The following is a 14709-nucleotide window of genomic DNA, read 5'->3' on the forward strand; positions in this document are numbered from 1 at the left end:
GACGGATTATGAAATCGATTTGATTGCTGTTAATTGACTCAAGAGAAATGGAAATATTGTTTTTGGCCCAAATTGTGAAAGACACAAGATATATTTATATACCGAGGAACGTGAAAGAATGCGCAACGGAGAAAAAGAACTCACCCTTACCATCGTAGAGTTGCACGAGGATCACTCAGAAGCCCTCTTTTGTTGATTTGTCAATGTGGAAGGGAATGTGAATAGCTGGTTGTCCTTTTTTGTAGTTCTTCCTTTCCTTTCCTTTCCTTTCGACTGTCGTTTTACAACGACTTAACGAAGAATTCAGTTCAGGGCTATGTTGATCTCGAAGACACGTTATTCCTTGAGTGGAGATACTGAAATCATTCAAATGTAATCCTATTCTGGAAAATTACCGAAAAAACAAATGTTCACGCTGAAGTTATCTTTTTTCAAAAGAACACGCGTGATGCCGCGCGGGGTCGCGTGGACAAGGAAGGTGTGAAGGGTGCGGTTTCGAGAAATTGCTGTGTTCTGACAATGTCATGAACTAAGGACAATACATATGCTAAGAAATTTCCTCGATCTGGGCGAGAATATCAAAGTAGAAATCCCTTCAATGGGGACATAGTTTTTCAGTGAGTGATTAAACCGATGATGTTATGCAAGCACGAGGCCCAATCTTTTTTCACCACGCCATGGTTAATATACCTTTATCGACTCGTTTGATTAATTAACCACGTTCTCCACTGACGCACACCACTAACTCCATTGTTTACCGTGGTCCCAACCGAACAATACAATACAATTCTTAATTGACCACTCCCCATAGGGGTATTTCATGACCAATGAAACACAATCACGACAGAACAGAACATTCAACAACGATTGTTAAGAATCCCAACAGGCCGGAGGCAAGCTAGTTGGCTATTTACAAGTGCAGCTGAGAAGTTAAACCCTCGACTATCAGGAGCAAATTCAAAGAGTAGTCAGAACGTGTCTTGAACCCGGGATTCCAACCGGGTTCGTATCGCATGGTTCTGAGTATAATCATATGAATGTGAGTGCATTTCGTGATTCAGGGACACGAGTGATCCGGCTCGAGCAATTTTGAAAACTTTCAAAACATCACGACTGACCATAAATGACGGAGATTTTTTTTTATTATATACTCAACAAAGTGACTCCATCGCTTGATTTCCATGGCAACTTCCGAATTGAATTATGCATTTGTCATTGACCGATCAGAAACGCAATAAAATTATTTTGTTGAGTTTGTAAACGAAAAAAAAAGAGAGAAACGACCCTCGCACTTATCTCAACAATTTAAGCACTTTTGATAGCCACCTGAAAATTTTAGTTGGCTTTAATGGGAATGTCTTGAATCGCTGAAAGAAAGGCTGGACAGGCAATAATGTAGTTATTCAAAAGGTCCACTGTTACACTTGGGCTATCATGCAAATTGTATATTGAATTTTGATCTTAAAGTTGCATCAGACTTCTCAGATGTTATTTTTAACTTCCTCAGTCATTGATTGGTCACCAATAGAAAACAGTCTTTGGATAGGAATTTCCTTGAAATTGGTCATTGTTACATGGACATCGGATGAATAAAGCATTACATTTACATTGCTGCAAACAAAACTCAGACATCCCCATGAGGAAGACTTCAAACACCTTTTGAGAAGCCTTGGAAATAAACAGCACTACATGTAAACAGACTTTAACCCATTCATTCCTGAAGCCACTGCCATCGATGAAAAAAAGAGTTAACCTTTGCACTGTGGGCTTGTCACATGTTTTAGTTTCGCTGATAAACAAATCTTTGTGATGTCTGTGATCTATTAATACATCAATTGCTTACGTCATAGAGGTTTTAAATTTAAACCATTGTTTCAATTTTATCAATTTTAGATATGTTGTCATTCACAGACCCAAAGCATGGCCACCTTGTACAGTGTAAATGAACTGCCTCACAGATAAATAAATGGTCCCACTTACCCATGATCACACTATTTATTCTCCCAACTAGTTCTTTGTTGGGTATAATTGAGAGAATGTTGTTATATCAAGATCACACATCTTGAGCTGATGATAATCTTCATTACCTGCTTCACTAACTTTCAATGAAATTGTACAGAGAATTTGCATATTGATCACTCTCGGGAGCCAAAATGTTACATTTAAAAAAGGTAAGGTACCATATTCAGCAGCTTTCACATGAACCAGTTTTGCATCTGTTAACACAAGGCAATACTGGGTACATATAACTGAAAGATAACAGACTAGTCGCTGACTCTTTTTGCATTTGAATGCTTAACCTGCAAAGTATCACAGAGAACCCCCCAAGCCATGCATTCTTCCTCCACCCACTAATTTCTTACACAGGCACAAAACATGTTTAAAATTTGTTTCACTTTATTTACATCTGTGCATAAAATTCTCTATACATCATGCCAATATGGCACAATTTGTTCAAGCAAATATTATTTACACAACCCTAACTTGTTCAACTATTTTTCTACATTACTAAAATTGTCTTTCCTTCGATGAATGTCCGTGGATAACAGAAACATGACCAGCAATTACTTTTGGTGAACGAATAACTATGCCTAACTTTTAGCTCACAAAGTCTACAAAACTCCTCATTTTGCTTTTAGCAAGCTTTAGTTTATGGCAGCGTGGAAACAATGATCGGGAATGTAGTATGAGAAAAAGACTTAATCTCAAAGCACGCAAGGTCCAGGTGTTTCAAGGCTTGGATCCACAGCATACATTTCTGTCCAGGAACACCTGCGAGGGAGAACACCTGACATATAGGGATAGTCTGAACCCTCCAGGAGGACTCTGAGTCTCATGGCAACTTTACGACTGTGAACTGATCCACCAAGAAGAACACATTGTACCCCATACGGTCTCCAGGTGAAATTGTTCCCTGTAAAATGATGTTTGACAGTTTCAAGAGATGAAGGAATCTGAAATCCTGATTTGTCTGTGACAAGGAGAAAAGCATCGGCTTCTTTTACTTTGCGTTCCAAAACTTTCAGAGGTTCTTCAAATACTTGACAAAGGCATGACTGGCTATCCTCGTACATCAACAGCGGTACACTGACATTAGCGCATTCTAGAACGAAAAACAAAACATTTAGAATCAGAACTGACGGATATTGTCCATACCGTAATTTCACTGGAATGAGATATTCCATTTCCGGTAATTAACAATACGTGGCAGATGGAACTAAATATATCATAATCCCGCCCAAACCAAAATAAAAGCGAAACGCGAAAAAAACAAGTACCCCCTATAAAACTAATTTGCAATTGAAATCTTCAGAAACAGTGACGTCTTTAAAATAATTGGTTTCGTTGGCAAAATCACTGTGTTATGTCCCGTGTTTACACAAACTGATTATAATTTACTGGCGGGTATTACCAAACTAGAACCAGTACTAGGGAACTAACTTATCGCACTAAGAAAAAAGAACTGCGAGAAGCCAAATGCTCGAAAAAAAATGGAAAACAATGGCTTGTAATCTTTTTTAAGCGGGATCCCGATTTCGCAAGAGTTCGCTCAATTTAAATTGCAAATCATATGATTCAAATGGATCTGATGAACAATTTTCGATGAGGTTGCGGATTTGATTTTAAGATGTTTCAGCAGAATTTAATCGTTCTTTGCACTTTGACTCGCTAACAAAAAATTTCTTCAAAGGACTGGGAGACAATATTCCTTAAATAGCTTTAAATTGTTGACAAAGAATTTCCGTGTCGAGAGCCAATTTGAACAATATCACCAGCTCTTCGACGGGGGTTTCCCCCTGAAACAGAAATTACAACAGCTCGAGGCGAAAAACGTAGGATGACAATTATTTCACTTACCAAAAAGAGTGATTTGATGTCCTTCGTTGCAAAGTTGCTTTAGCATATACTGCGCCTGGTTAAGGCCATGACTACTAGAAACAAAATCCGCAAACAAGACAATCTTCATGCTGTTTGGAGCTTTCGAGTTCTGAGGCGAGGAATACCAACTCTGCAAGGAAGAATAAATTCGTGCATTAGCAATAGTCACAAGACATTTAAAAAAACCAAATTACTATAACTGCAAGCAACGAGAAAAATTGCATCATGACTGCGAGAGGACGGTCACGAGACTTAAATTAACGAGTTATATCAAAAAATAGATGACAAATAAATAAATCAAAGAAAAAAATGCATTCCCTCCGACAAATCACGAGCAAAACACAAGTCATGTTTGGCTGCTAACTTCGACCTGCTAGCAATTCTAGACTTCAAAACACTACATAACTGATATTAATAATTCAGTATTTATCTGACAAATCGGTCACGTCCGTTGTGGTCGCTATTTTTTTCATCGGTCTTACCAAAAACATTCTTACGTGCATAGGTGATTTTCGTGCAAAAAAATTCTCAACAGCAAGATCAGCAATGAATTCCCGGTGGAGACAAAGCACTCGTTGCAAACACGGTGACAAAGAACTCAAGCGAGCGAACCTTTTGATATTTAAAGAGCGCAAATTCAAGCTCGTGAAGTCCCGTGATAGAAGCTCATTAGCAGAAACTCGCGTGGACAAAATGCTTTTGCAAATTGAAACTTCTCAAATTTAAGTTACTTTAATTATACGACACTTTAACCAGCAAATCATTCACACCAGGTTAGACAAATCTAGGATCAAATAACCACATGTCTGTCAAGTTAAATCCACCGTGCCGAAACAAACGGAATTAAATCTCGCAAGTTTTAAACTCGATCGCTAGCCTTGCACAATCTTCCGAAAAAAAAACTGTTCTTGTGACAATTCCTATAATATCGAAAACGTCCAAGGTTGCAAAATATGCTGATACTGAAATTGCAAAGGAGGTTATAATTATTCAATCAAATCGCCAACTAAGCGCTTTCGATCGAGAAATCAATTGCAGATGTTCGCATTGCATTCCTCTAAAACTGTTCAAAATTTTCAACGAACCTACTTATTTTGTCCTTATTAAAGTCAGGAACCCTGCTTTAGAAGGGACTTGATTTATGTCGAGTCAAGGAAACCATCACATCTAAAGTTGAACTCCCGATGACCACGAATGGCTTTAAATGCAACTTATTGAAAGTAAGAGATTTAAATTTACATTTCAATGGAAAGAAAGGGACTTACCATGCTTGGTGACGATACACTAGCGTTCCCTTTGCACATATTGCACAAGACCTTGTCCAAAAAAATTCCCTGCATTCACAAACTACCGTTCTTCCAACTTGCGCTCAAAGAAGCACATCCAATCGCTTACTCGACGAGTTTTTATTTGATTTGACGACCGCTGTGACGTCACGCATCAAAACCACAATAGAAATCTGACGCCTGTCACGTTTTGCTTCGATTTCGCTTTCTAATTGGCCCAAACATAATCGATTTTTGACAGCTTGACGCATGGCCCTTATCATTACAATTGCGGTTAAAAGCCGAAACGCAGTTTTAAATAATAAAAGAAAAGAGCATTGATTATATTCGTAAAGACAAAAAGACAATAAAAACGCATAAAACTGCCCGGCATTGTTCAGTTTTAAACGAAACGCGTGATCAGTTCGAAAAAAACCCAAAAACGTGCGTACAATGCAATTTTTGATCTCATTGCTGATTCGTCGATCCGATTACAATACTCGCTTGTTCCAACAACCTTCAAGTCCAAAATTCGTTTTTTCGCTTTATCAAATAACATCGAATTTAATGTCTCGCATTATATCGAACTTTGTCTCCATTTAGTTAGTTTAAAGTGCGTTCTGCCTGCGTTTATTTTCAGCGCAAAATTCATGTCTCCGTGTTTTGATTCACGTAATTGGCCCTCTGGCTCATACGTGCTTGCGAAATAGGGACGAACGTGACACCCACAATTTTCTTCCAGGGGCCGTATTTGCATATCTTTTTCTCTGTTGGAAACATGTGACTCTTCGCTTTCCCGACCATCTGAACAAAGACGAATCACATCATATAATCAGCTGTTCTCCACCGGCATTCCACATTTCTTTCCAAAAATGTGACAAGGAATCGCGAAGGAATCAACTCCATACGCCGGACCTGATAACAACACGTTCATCAAAGATTCTGTGATGCGTTTCTTCTAAAAATCGTCCAAAGAGAGGTTGCTGAAGAAACAATTTTCTCGAACCTTACTCTTTATGGACAAAAATATGTCTAGAGCATGAAGTCGAAGCGACCTTAAACTAACTCCAATATCATTTTCGTTAATGATATTGTTCGATGTAAAATTTCTGCTGTGTTTCATTTGTTTCATTGTGTATCTCATGGCTGAAAATACGTGACAATGTTTGTAAACAATCGAGATCACCTTTATTCGGGCATCTGTACGATATGTTCGTTCCTAGTTATCTCAAGTCTGACGAAATAATTAACAAATGCGTACGGTTCAAACAATCAAAGTTGAATACTGGACCCGCGCCCACAAATCAGATGAAAATAGTTATTTAATAATGCAACTGACAGGAAATAGCCGACCACTTGCTGTCCATTGGGTGGTAAAAGGTTTGCCTGTTACCAACCAAAAGGCCAGAAAGAAAGACACTCCAAAATTCACAAGATCTAACGTGAGTACATAAAACTCACTCCGCGTTCTCCAAAATAGTTTATTCCCGAGATGATGTCAAACTTGGCTTTGTGCCTAACTTTATCTTGGGGTAAATACACCTTTGTTTTGAGAATTTGAAAAAGTTTATTTCAATGAATTGATTCATTTTGAAGTGTGATTCACCTCTTCTCCCACCTCCGCCAAAAGCAACTTTGTGGTTTCCCGTTTAACTGATGACCTTGTTGGTTGAAATCCGTTTTATTGCTTTAGTTCTTTTGTTTTGAGCGAAATCTTTCAAAAAGACACAAAAGAAATTGTAATCTTAAGACAAGTTTGGACCTGTATAAGACATCATCAGGAAATTTCTGAACCAGTGAGTTTGTAATTAATTGATTTTGAAAAAAGCATACTGTCTTTTTCTCGAAGTTGCTCATTTTTCTAGAGCCATTTTCTTATTTGGTGAAGAGGTATCATAAGGGGTTAATCTTTTTCAGGGCGATGTAGGCAGGAGAGAAATGGATTCTCTTTGACGCCATGAAAAGGTCAAATCACGGAAAAACAGATCCAGCTCCAAAAAATGGTTAATCGTTCTTATTAACTCAGTTAAAACCGAACAAAGTTCCCGGCTTGATGTCAAAAATGTCGATCAAATCGAACCACAGGTGAGATACAAAACTGTGAATTCTGAATATCGAAAATACAAAAGACATTGCCGACAAGGTGAGAAAAATGCGGCAAACTTTTTTATCCTTTATAAGTCGAAACTAATATGAGCAGAGCAAAAATTTACACTTCAATGAAATAATAGCCTTTTATGTCGACTTTGAAACTTCTCTAACCACGTAATTAACGGAGGTAATTATTCAAGTTCCAATTTCTTTAAAGTTCAAGAGGTAGTAACAGTGACTGACCTACAGTTCACCACCCGAAAAAAGAAAAAAAAAAATCAATAACGGCATTACCACTATGACTTCCTTTTGTGTTTTAGGTCGTTTATGCGTATGGCAAACCATCGCTTTCATCCCAAGAAAACTGACTCGTGCAAGTACAAGTGAACCATTGTGTCGTCAAAGCAATTTTAATTCTACCTTGATCCTTTTACGGAATTTAAAGTCTTTACTGACCTCTCATTTTTTCAAGAGGAAAGCAATCAAATAATTTACTGATAACACTTTTTGTTAGCAGAAATTGTCGGAATAGCTCCCAAATACTTTTCCGGGTTCAATGGTAATCGATCCAAAACGGATGACCGGCGTAGCCAGTCACCCACAAAACGTGCTCTTGTGGTGCAGAGAACCTTGAACCCAAGCTCTCTTTTTGCTATCACTTTTTCTTGCGTCATTGAGAAAGAGAGCAACCATTTTCTGGATTGGTTCGCTGATAACGAAGGAGCAAATAAACAAATAACCAAAAGAGCCCCAAAACACAAGAGTCCTAAAGTTTTGTCTTCACGGAATGGAAATCAACGACAAAAAAAACCGAAGCACCTCCGCAACACTGCCATGACATTTTGTGCTCCTGCCTGGCCAGATTCATTTTGAGTTTTAAAAATTACCACTGAAAACCGTCTTTGAATCCAAGAATCCGTCGGTCGTCATTTGGATGATGGACTCTTGTTGAAACCTAGCTTTTTATTCCGCGTTTTAGACCGTTTGAATGATCTAAGCAAGCGGCTTCGAATTTACACAGTCAGTTTGCTAGTACAGCTGATACGGTTGCCTTAAATTCCTGGTGGCCCCTTCTGAGAACGAACTGATTTAAGACTGGTCCTCAATAGCCACGCGCTGGTTAAGCACACTGTGTGCTTACGATTAAGCTTGCGTCTCAAGTGTCACAGAGGACTGGTAGAGGGAAAGCTCCATTATTCTACAGCATACACGTTTATTGCTATTTCACTCTAGCCGGAGCAACTATCAATAAGATACAAATCTCAACACTACCGCAAGAGTTGAAGAACATCGCAGTTAAAACAGTAACTTAAATTGTCCGAAGAAAGCTTGAGAAAAAATACCTGGATTTTTTCAGGCTTTCTTCAAAGCTGCTTATAAGTTGCTGCTTAATTGCGAAAATCTCATTCATCTATTTCAATTTCCCCAGTTCAAATATATGAATAATTACGTCATATATTCTATCATTAAAGCTCAATATTCATGACAAACTCTGCTTATATGGGTACGGTAGACGAATCTAGAATGTTCTGTGTATTATACTAGTTTCTATTTACAGCCGACTCAGCAGGAAACAGTATGATCTAGAATATTCTCGAACATTACACCACAAGACCCAGGCTTTGAAAGAAAATATGAACTCTTCAAATTACTAGGGGCAGAGTCGGGCTTCAGTGGCGAGAGCAATGGGCATTGGTTGGGTTATATGCGAATTGGGTTTGTTTTCGGTCTCAGAAAGTATTGTGCAAACCGTCCAATCGTCTCCAGGATCGAGGCATATATTCCATTTGAGTTGATTTTATGGCAAAGGTGTTGTTGACGCTAAATCCGTCCTTGTTATTGTTCTCGCGTATACAAAAAACCACGGAGAACCTTTCCTGCTGTGTGACTCCGTCTTCATTTGAAGAGTGCGTGATGAGCCCAGTTCATTCAAGGAGACCCTTGATATAGGGCTAACCTCTGGGTTTCCTTTTTCTCAATAACTATGTATTTGTATGTTATTTTGAAATAAAGTATTGTATGTATATTCAGTTGCGGTGCCTTTAATCTGCCCTTTGCACAAGGCAGAGCCTAGTCTGGATGAATTTCTTAAGTTAAACCTGTTCGTTATTCACACAATGAATCAAGGGATGATTTTTGGAGCGATTGTTTTTCTCAAAAGGCGTCGTTTCCTGTTTTGCTTTCGGCTGTTTACCCGTCGGCATTGGGTCGAGTACTTTTTGCTTCATTTCCGGGTCCAAACTCGTCATTTTGTTTGGTGTTTTGTTCGATCCAAAGCCACTATAAAAAAATACAAAACTGACTAGGCTGATCATTTTATAACCATTACGTGAAATTGAGACAAGGCATGCGTTCCGATTTCAGTATTACTCGAAAATACTACATTGTAGCACAAAAGATTGATAAAGAAAAGGGTAAGCAAAATCGAACAAGCGGACTACGTCTCTGCTAAAACCAGCTAAACCACAAAAAATATTTTAATAAAAAAAAATTACTGATAAACGATAGTTTAAGTAACTATTGCAGGCGTATTGGTAGTTAGGGAAATCAGTCTTGGTCAACGTAGAAATGATGTAGATAGACAAAGGGCGCGTTCGATTGCCCCTATTCCGGAATAAGAATACGTGGAGTGATGATTAAAGCGGTATGTTTGGCGCGTTTCGAGGCAGCAAGGATAATAAAAATATGTTTAAAACAGCATTTTAGCAGATTTTTTGACAATTTTTATGTGAATCTCCGTAAAAACGAAGGATTTCTAACTGATATTCCATGTATTCCTTTTCCGGATTTCGGTCAATCGAACGCACCTAAGGGTGCGTTCGATTAGCCCTATTCCGAAATAAGAATACATAGAGTGATGATTTAAAACAGTATGTCTAGCGTTTTGAAGCAACAAGGATAAAAGAGATTTGTTTAAAATAGCATTTTACCAGGTTTTTGACAATTTAAATGTCAATCTCCGTAAAAATGAAGGATTTCTAACGTGTATTCCATGCATTGCTATTCCGGAATACGGCGGGGTCAATCGAACGCACCCTCGGGCGCGAAGGTTTTGTGCAGGGTTTCGGTTGGTTTCGGCTGCATTCAGCATTCTGAAGTAACTGACCGACGAAATCTCACAATCATTGAACTAATTGTAAAATAACAAGAACACGTTTGATAAAAGAAGTGGTCAAAATGTTCCTATCGCCAAATGCAAAAAGTCACGAAAATATATTGCTAAGTGCTGTTGAAATCAACAGTCACTCGACTGAAACCATTAAACTAAAAGGTTTCAGGAGATTTTAAGAGAGATAATAAAAACGTATTACAACGGGTGGTTTTTTATGGGTACTCTCTAATGACCTCTAATAAAATACGCTTTGTCGAAATGCGACAATTTGAAGTCACGTTTCGAATTTTTTTCGGTCAATTTTCGTGCTAACAAACACGTTCTTCCGATCAGGCACGAATTTTAACAGCAGAAATACTTAAGTGTAGTCTCAAAATTTATCATGTGTTGTAATTTTCTTCACGAGCTTTCTGCTCAACAAAAACGATAAATTTAACTTGAGTGTATATGATTCGAATTGAAAACGGGCACAGTTATTGTTCCATTTTAATAAAACATTCACCGAAATCGATCAAAGGCAAGCGTCGAGCTGTAGCCTCAAGGATCTGTTTCAATGTACTTTCAAGTGCTGGCTCGTCGATATTGGAAATATCGATTCGATGTTTAAACTATACGACACGCTAAATTTCCTTTGTACTTCATTTCCGATTAGAATGATCACTACCATTCAAGAACGAACCAGGCAACAATCTGTTTTTAGTGGTTTGTTTTACTCGGTACGAAAGAGTTACATTGTACTCTTTCGAAGAGAGAGGTCTGTAAGCGTTGTTTGCAAGGAAAACCGCGTATTTAAAAGGTCGCTTATTCAACTGAAATTAAAGCTACTGAGCTAATGCGGGTATCTGTTTTGTGTGTGCTTTTTATTGCGCTATTTTAGTACGTGTGGTAAATCCTAAATTGTACTCATTCAATTGAAATCTTGAGTCCATGTATTTCTTCCTGTGGTGCTGTTTCTTATGCTGTACAAGATGATCCTAGATTCAAATTATCGAGTATGAGGCTCAAGTCCTCGAGTGATCATTCAAATGAAAGCTCATGAAAAGTAGTTCCCTTTGGAACCGTCCACAATGCTGTAAAAAAAGATTGCTCAAGACCGCTGGCAAAATTCCAAAACGTGACCATTAGGAACGAAACGTTCATGTGACTCACTGTAAAATAATAGGTGTACTTTAAAGCTCACGTGTCACTCAAGGGGAGACACGTGGCACTTATCATTGTCCATTTCTGTAATATTACGATTTGCACGAAATTTATTTTGTATCACTCATTATCGATATCTTTCAGGAACAATGACGTTAGATATGTAAAATCTCGGTACCGCTTCTCCATTTTCTAAAAATGAAAGGTACGGTAAAAGTTTGCTTTATTTTGCTTTGAAAGTTCTTCGAGTTGAATGGTATGACGTGTCCTCTTAAGACATTTATCAGTATTGTGACTGCTTACAGTTGTAAACAAAACATTGACAGGCTAGTCATTTGTTTCCATAGAGTGGATTAGGGTGTGGTCAAGCACCAATGTGATTCTTATCCCACTAATCTTCCATAGCTTAGCCATCGTAGCATGGCTGCAATGTTGGAGTAGAAAAAACAAAACAAAAACAAAATAGTGGCCATACTCGAGGAGAAAAAGGTTCTTTTGGGTTAAAGCAAATAGCTTCTTGTGTAATCAACCATGGTCACACAGTTTCAAACAGTTCATCACACAGATCGTAAATGAGCATTGTGCTTGCAAAGGCTTCACCTCTTCGCTAAGACCGTGATAGTGACAGAGAAAACAAAAAAAGATGGCAAATTTGGAACTGGTTTGATAGGGTTAGGGATATGTGTCAGTGGCGTGCACAAAATTACGTTGTTTGCTTTCCCTGTGGTGAAAATTAAGAGGTTAACATTTTATGGGATAAAGTTCACCAAGTATCGCCTGACTAGTCAATACGCAGAGTCGAATAAGAATCGGTGTCAAGTGAACAATGACGGCAAAGAATTGTCACATGCCTTTCCAACTCCTTTGGTCTTCGGAGTCGGAAGTAGAAACGTTCTCCGTACAAAGTCTTCTTTACCGGAAGTGGAAACGTCTTTCTAACCAAAGCAAACTATTCCCAGAAAACCAAGCCGTGGAAGAACAACGTAATATTCCCCTGCCTACATTGACGCTGCCTCAAAGTCGCTAAAGCCATCAGCTTGACAAGCCATCCAATTCCATTCCGAAAACTTTAACTTCTCATGACAAATTCAAGACAAAATTATTTTATTTTCTTAAGGCTAGCTATTCTAACATTTAATTTTTCGATAGATTTCTGAAATACAAAATCAGTTTGGCATCAAGGCACGCGGTGTGGCTTTTATTTGTCGTTGAATCCCTCAAATTTCAAACGCCTCCTCCGCTCGCTAAGTCAGTGAACTTAGCAAGCGGCGAGGCGGCTGAAATTCAGGCTACCGTCAGAAATGCTTTAATGCTGACGGAAAATTTCCTCTCTATGGATAACTCAGAAAGCTGTCACGAATTTGTGAATAAAATTTGACTTACAATGGGATTTACGTTTGGTATGGATTAAGCACTCTGTTAGGTTTGCCAGAATTTCAACAAAGATGCACAAACGCTACTAAGCCCTTATAGAAATCCACGGTTGCACCCAAACAAAACCCGATTACATTTTAAGACCCGACATTTTGTCCCTTGTAGTTGCGAATCGTTCGAATTATTCGCATCTTTCACTTTCTATCCATTGGTGAAGACCCAATGTCGTGTCAGTATGAATTGCAAGAGTTAATAGTCCGCCTCTCCAAGGGTACAAACAACAAAAGCTGTACAAGTTGGCCTTATTATGCCTTTGAAGATCTGAAAATTTTTAAGTCTGACTACTTAAACGAGGGACGGGCTGGCTGAGCCGGCACTTATTTTTTTCTTGCAAAATTTAACAATTGGTTCATTCTTTGCAGAGCGAATATCGAGTTATGCCCGCGAGAGACAGCGAGCTGAGCAGACGTCCTGTTTAATACCTTGCTGATGCACGACGGTTCATTGGGCCGCCATATTGGATGATTTCTCATTTGTCCACCCCCACCAACTTTGTAGCAATTTAGTCCCTCTTCAATCTTTCCCTGCCTCTGAAAATATTCAAGATTATAACCCAAAATTACGCGGAGAATACTGTGCGTGTGTTGTGCTAAAACTCGCCTACGATACAAACTAACGGGAAGTTTGCAGCCCAAAAAGGAGAAGAAGCGCTGCAAGCCTATTGGTTTATCCTTTCCAAGAGCATCACAACGTGAGAGTTAAACACAACAATTGTTCGTTCTTCTGTAAAGCAACAGGAAGGACTAGTTAATGCGTAATAAGAGGGAATAACAAGAAATGCATGCCTACCATCATATCATTTTTTTTTACAAAAGGTCAATGGTTTTCCCTGGGCTGTTTGATTTCGGAGGTACGACGCGCTCGCAGTTAAGGTTGCCTCCCAACATATAATTTCCAACGGCTAACGCCTACATTCTTGTAATTAAGGAAAATCAACCGATGAATTTGAAAAAAATTAACGTAAAAAATTCGCTTCAGGTTCGTCGTTTCTTCCCTTGACTAATTTTCTAATTAAAAGGATGCCTCTTCGGAGTCAGGGGGAACTCCAATGGCCACTTCCGGCCGATGGCCTCGAAACGCGTCTGGTGAAGGGTACACTTTCCACTCTATATTCAGTTCCCTTCAATTAATTCATTCCCAGCCAATAATAATAGTCGCTTTGTTTATGGGGATTGTAAGAGTAATTTGACTTCTTCGAGCACATTTGAGACCAGGGAGGCGTCCGTGCTTTTGCCGTCAACTGTCACTGAATGATCCTATGAATGAAGAACAGCAAAATCAACGTTATTGTCTTTTCTCAACGGTTAGAATCAACTTCAGATCAAGCGCATTGGAGCCGTCTTATGAGGGATCGCATGTTGCCTCAGTTGCGCGCAAGAAAAACCTGAGACGCCATGTTGCATTTGAGGCGGCCAATTTCTTTCTCTAGCCAACCGTTCTTAAGAAATTCAAAAGTGCGGCAAAACAATTCGCCATGTAAGCAAGTGCACACTCTACCCAATTCGACTCCTTCGGGAATACAACGTTTTGTTCCAAATACAATAGATGGTTTTCACCCGATGTCACAGCCGCCATGTTGGTGCAAAGAACAATGAATAGAGACGAGCCATAATTTGCTATTTTTTGTGCACCAACATGGCCGTCTCATCACGTGATTGAAAACAATCTATACCAGTACAATACAATACATACTAAATTGACCGCTCCCCATTGGTGCTTTTCAGGGCCAATAAAACACAGTTAACGAAAACGATGGAACAGAACAACAACAACTGTTAAGAATCCCAA

General features: G+C 38.8%; 2 protein-coding genes across 2 annotated transcripts in view; both read right to left on the minus strand.

The window, feature by feature from the left end:
- Window positions 1-2379: 2379 nt before the first annotated feature.
- Window positions 2380-5304, minus strand: LOC138024891 (uncharacterized). The gene is made up of 3 exons (XM_068872086.1): window positions 5145-5304; window positions 3859-4009; window positions 2380-3103 (listed from the first exon to the last, which is right to left on the minus strand). The coding sequence occupies exons 1-3, from the start codon at window positions 5217-5219 to the stop codon at window positions 2706-2708; spliced, it is 624 nt and encodes a 207-aa protein (XP_068728187.1). The 5' UTR covers window positions 5220-5304; the 3' UTR covers window positions 2380-2705.
- A 7270-nt stretch (window positions 5305-12574) lies between these two features.
- LOC138024890 (AP-3 complex subunit delta-1-like) overlaps window positions 12575-14709 on the minus strand; it is a 64417-nt gene continuing 62282 nt past the window's right edge. The window contains exon 46 of the mRNA XM_068872085.1: window positions 12575-14177. Within this exon, the coding sequence (XP_068728186.1) occupies window positions 14085-14177 (93 nt within the window). The 3' untranslated portion in view covers window positions 12575-14084. The remainder of the gene's footprint in view (window positions 14178-14709) is intronic.

The sequence above is a fragment of the Montipora capricornis genome, chromosome 11 (assembly GCF_036669925.1).
Source record: "Montipora capricornis isolate CH-2021 chromosome 11, ASM3666992v2, whole genome shotgun sequence".
In the NCBI taxonomy this organism is placed as follows: domain Eukaryota; kingdom Metazoa; phylum Cnidaria; class Anthozoa; order Scleractinia; family Acroporidae; genus Montipora; species Montipora capricornis.

Coding starts and splice junctions, on each gene's coding strand:
- LOC138024891 (XM_068872086.1), bottom strand. CDS start 5,219: ATGCAGGGAATTTTTTTGGACAAGGTCTTGTGCAATATGTGCAAAGGG. Junction 4,010..5,144: donor GTGTATCGTCACCAAGCATG/GTAAGTCCCTTT, acceptor TCTTCCTTGCAG/AGTTGGTATTCCTCGCCTCA. Junction 3,104..3,858: donor ACATCAAATCACTCTTTTTG/GTAAGTGAAATA, acceptor TTTTCGTTCTAG/AATGCGCTAATGTCAGTGTA.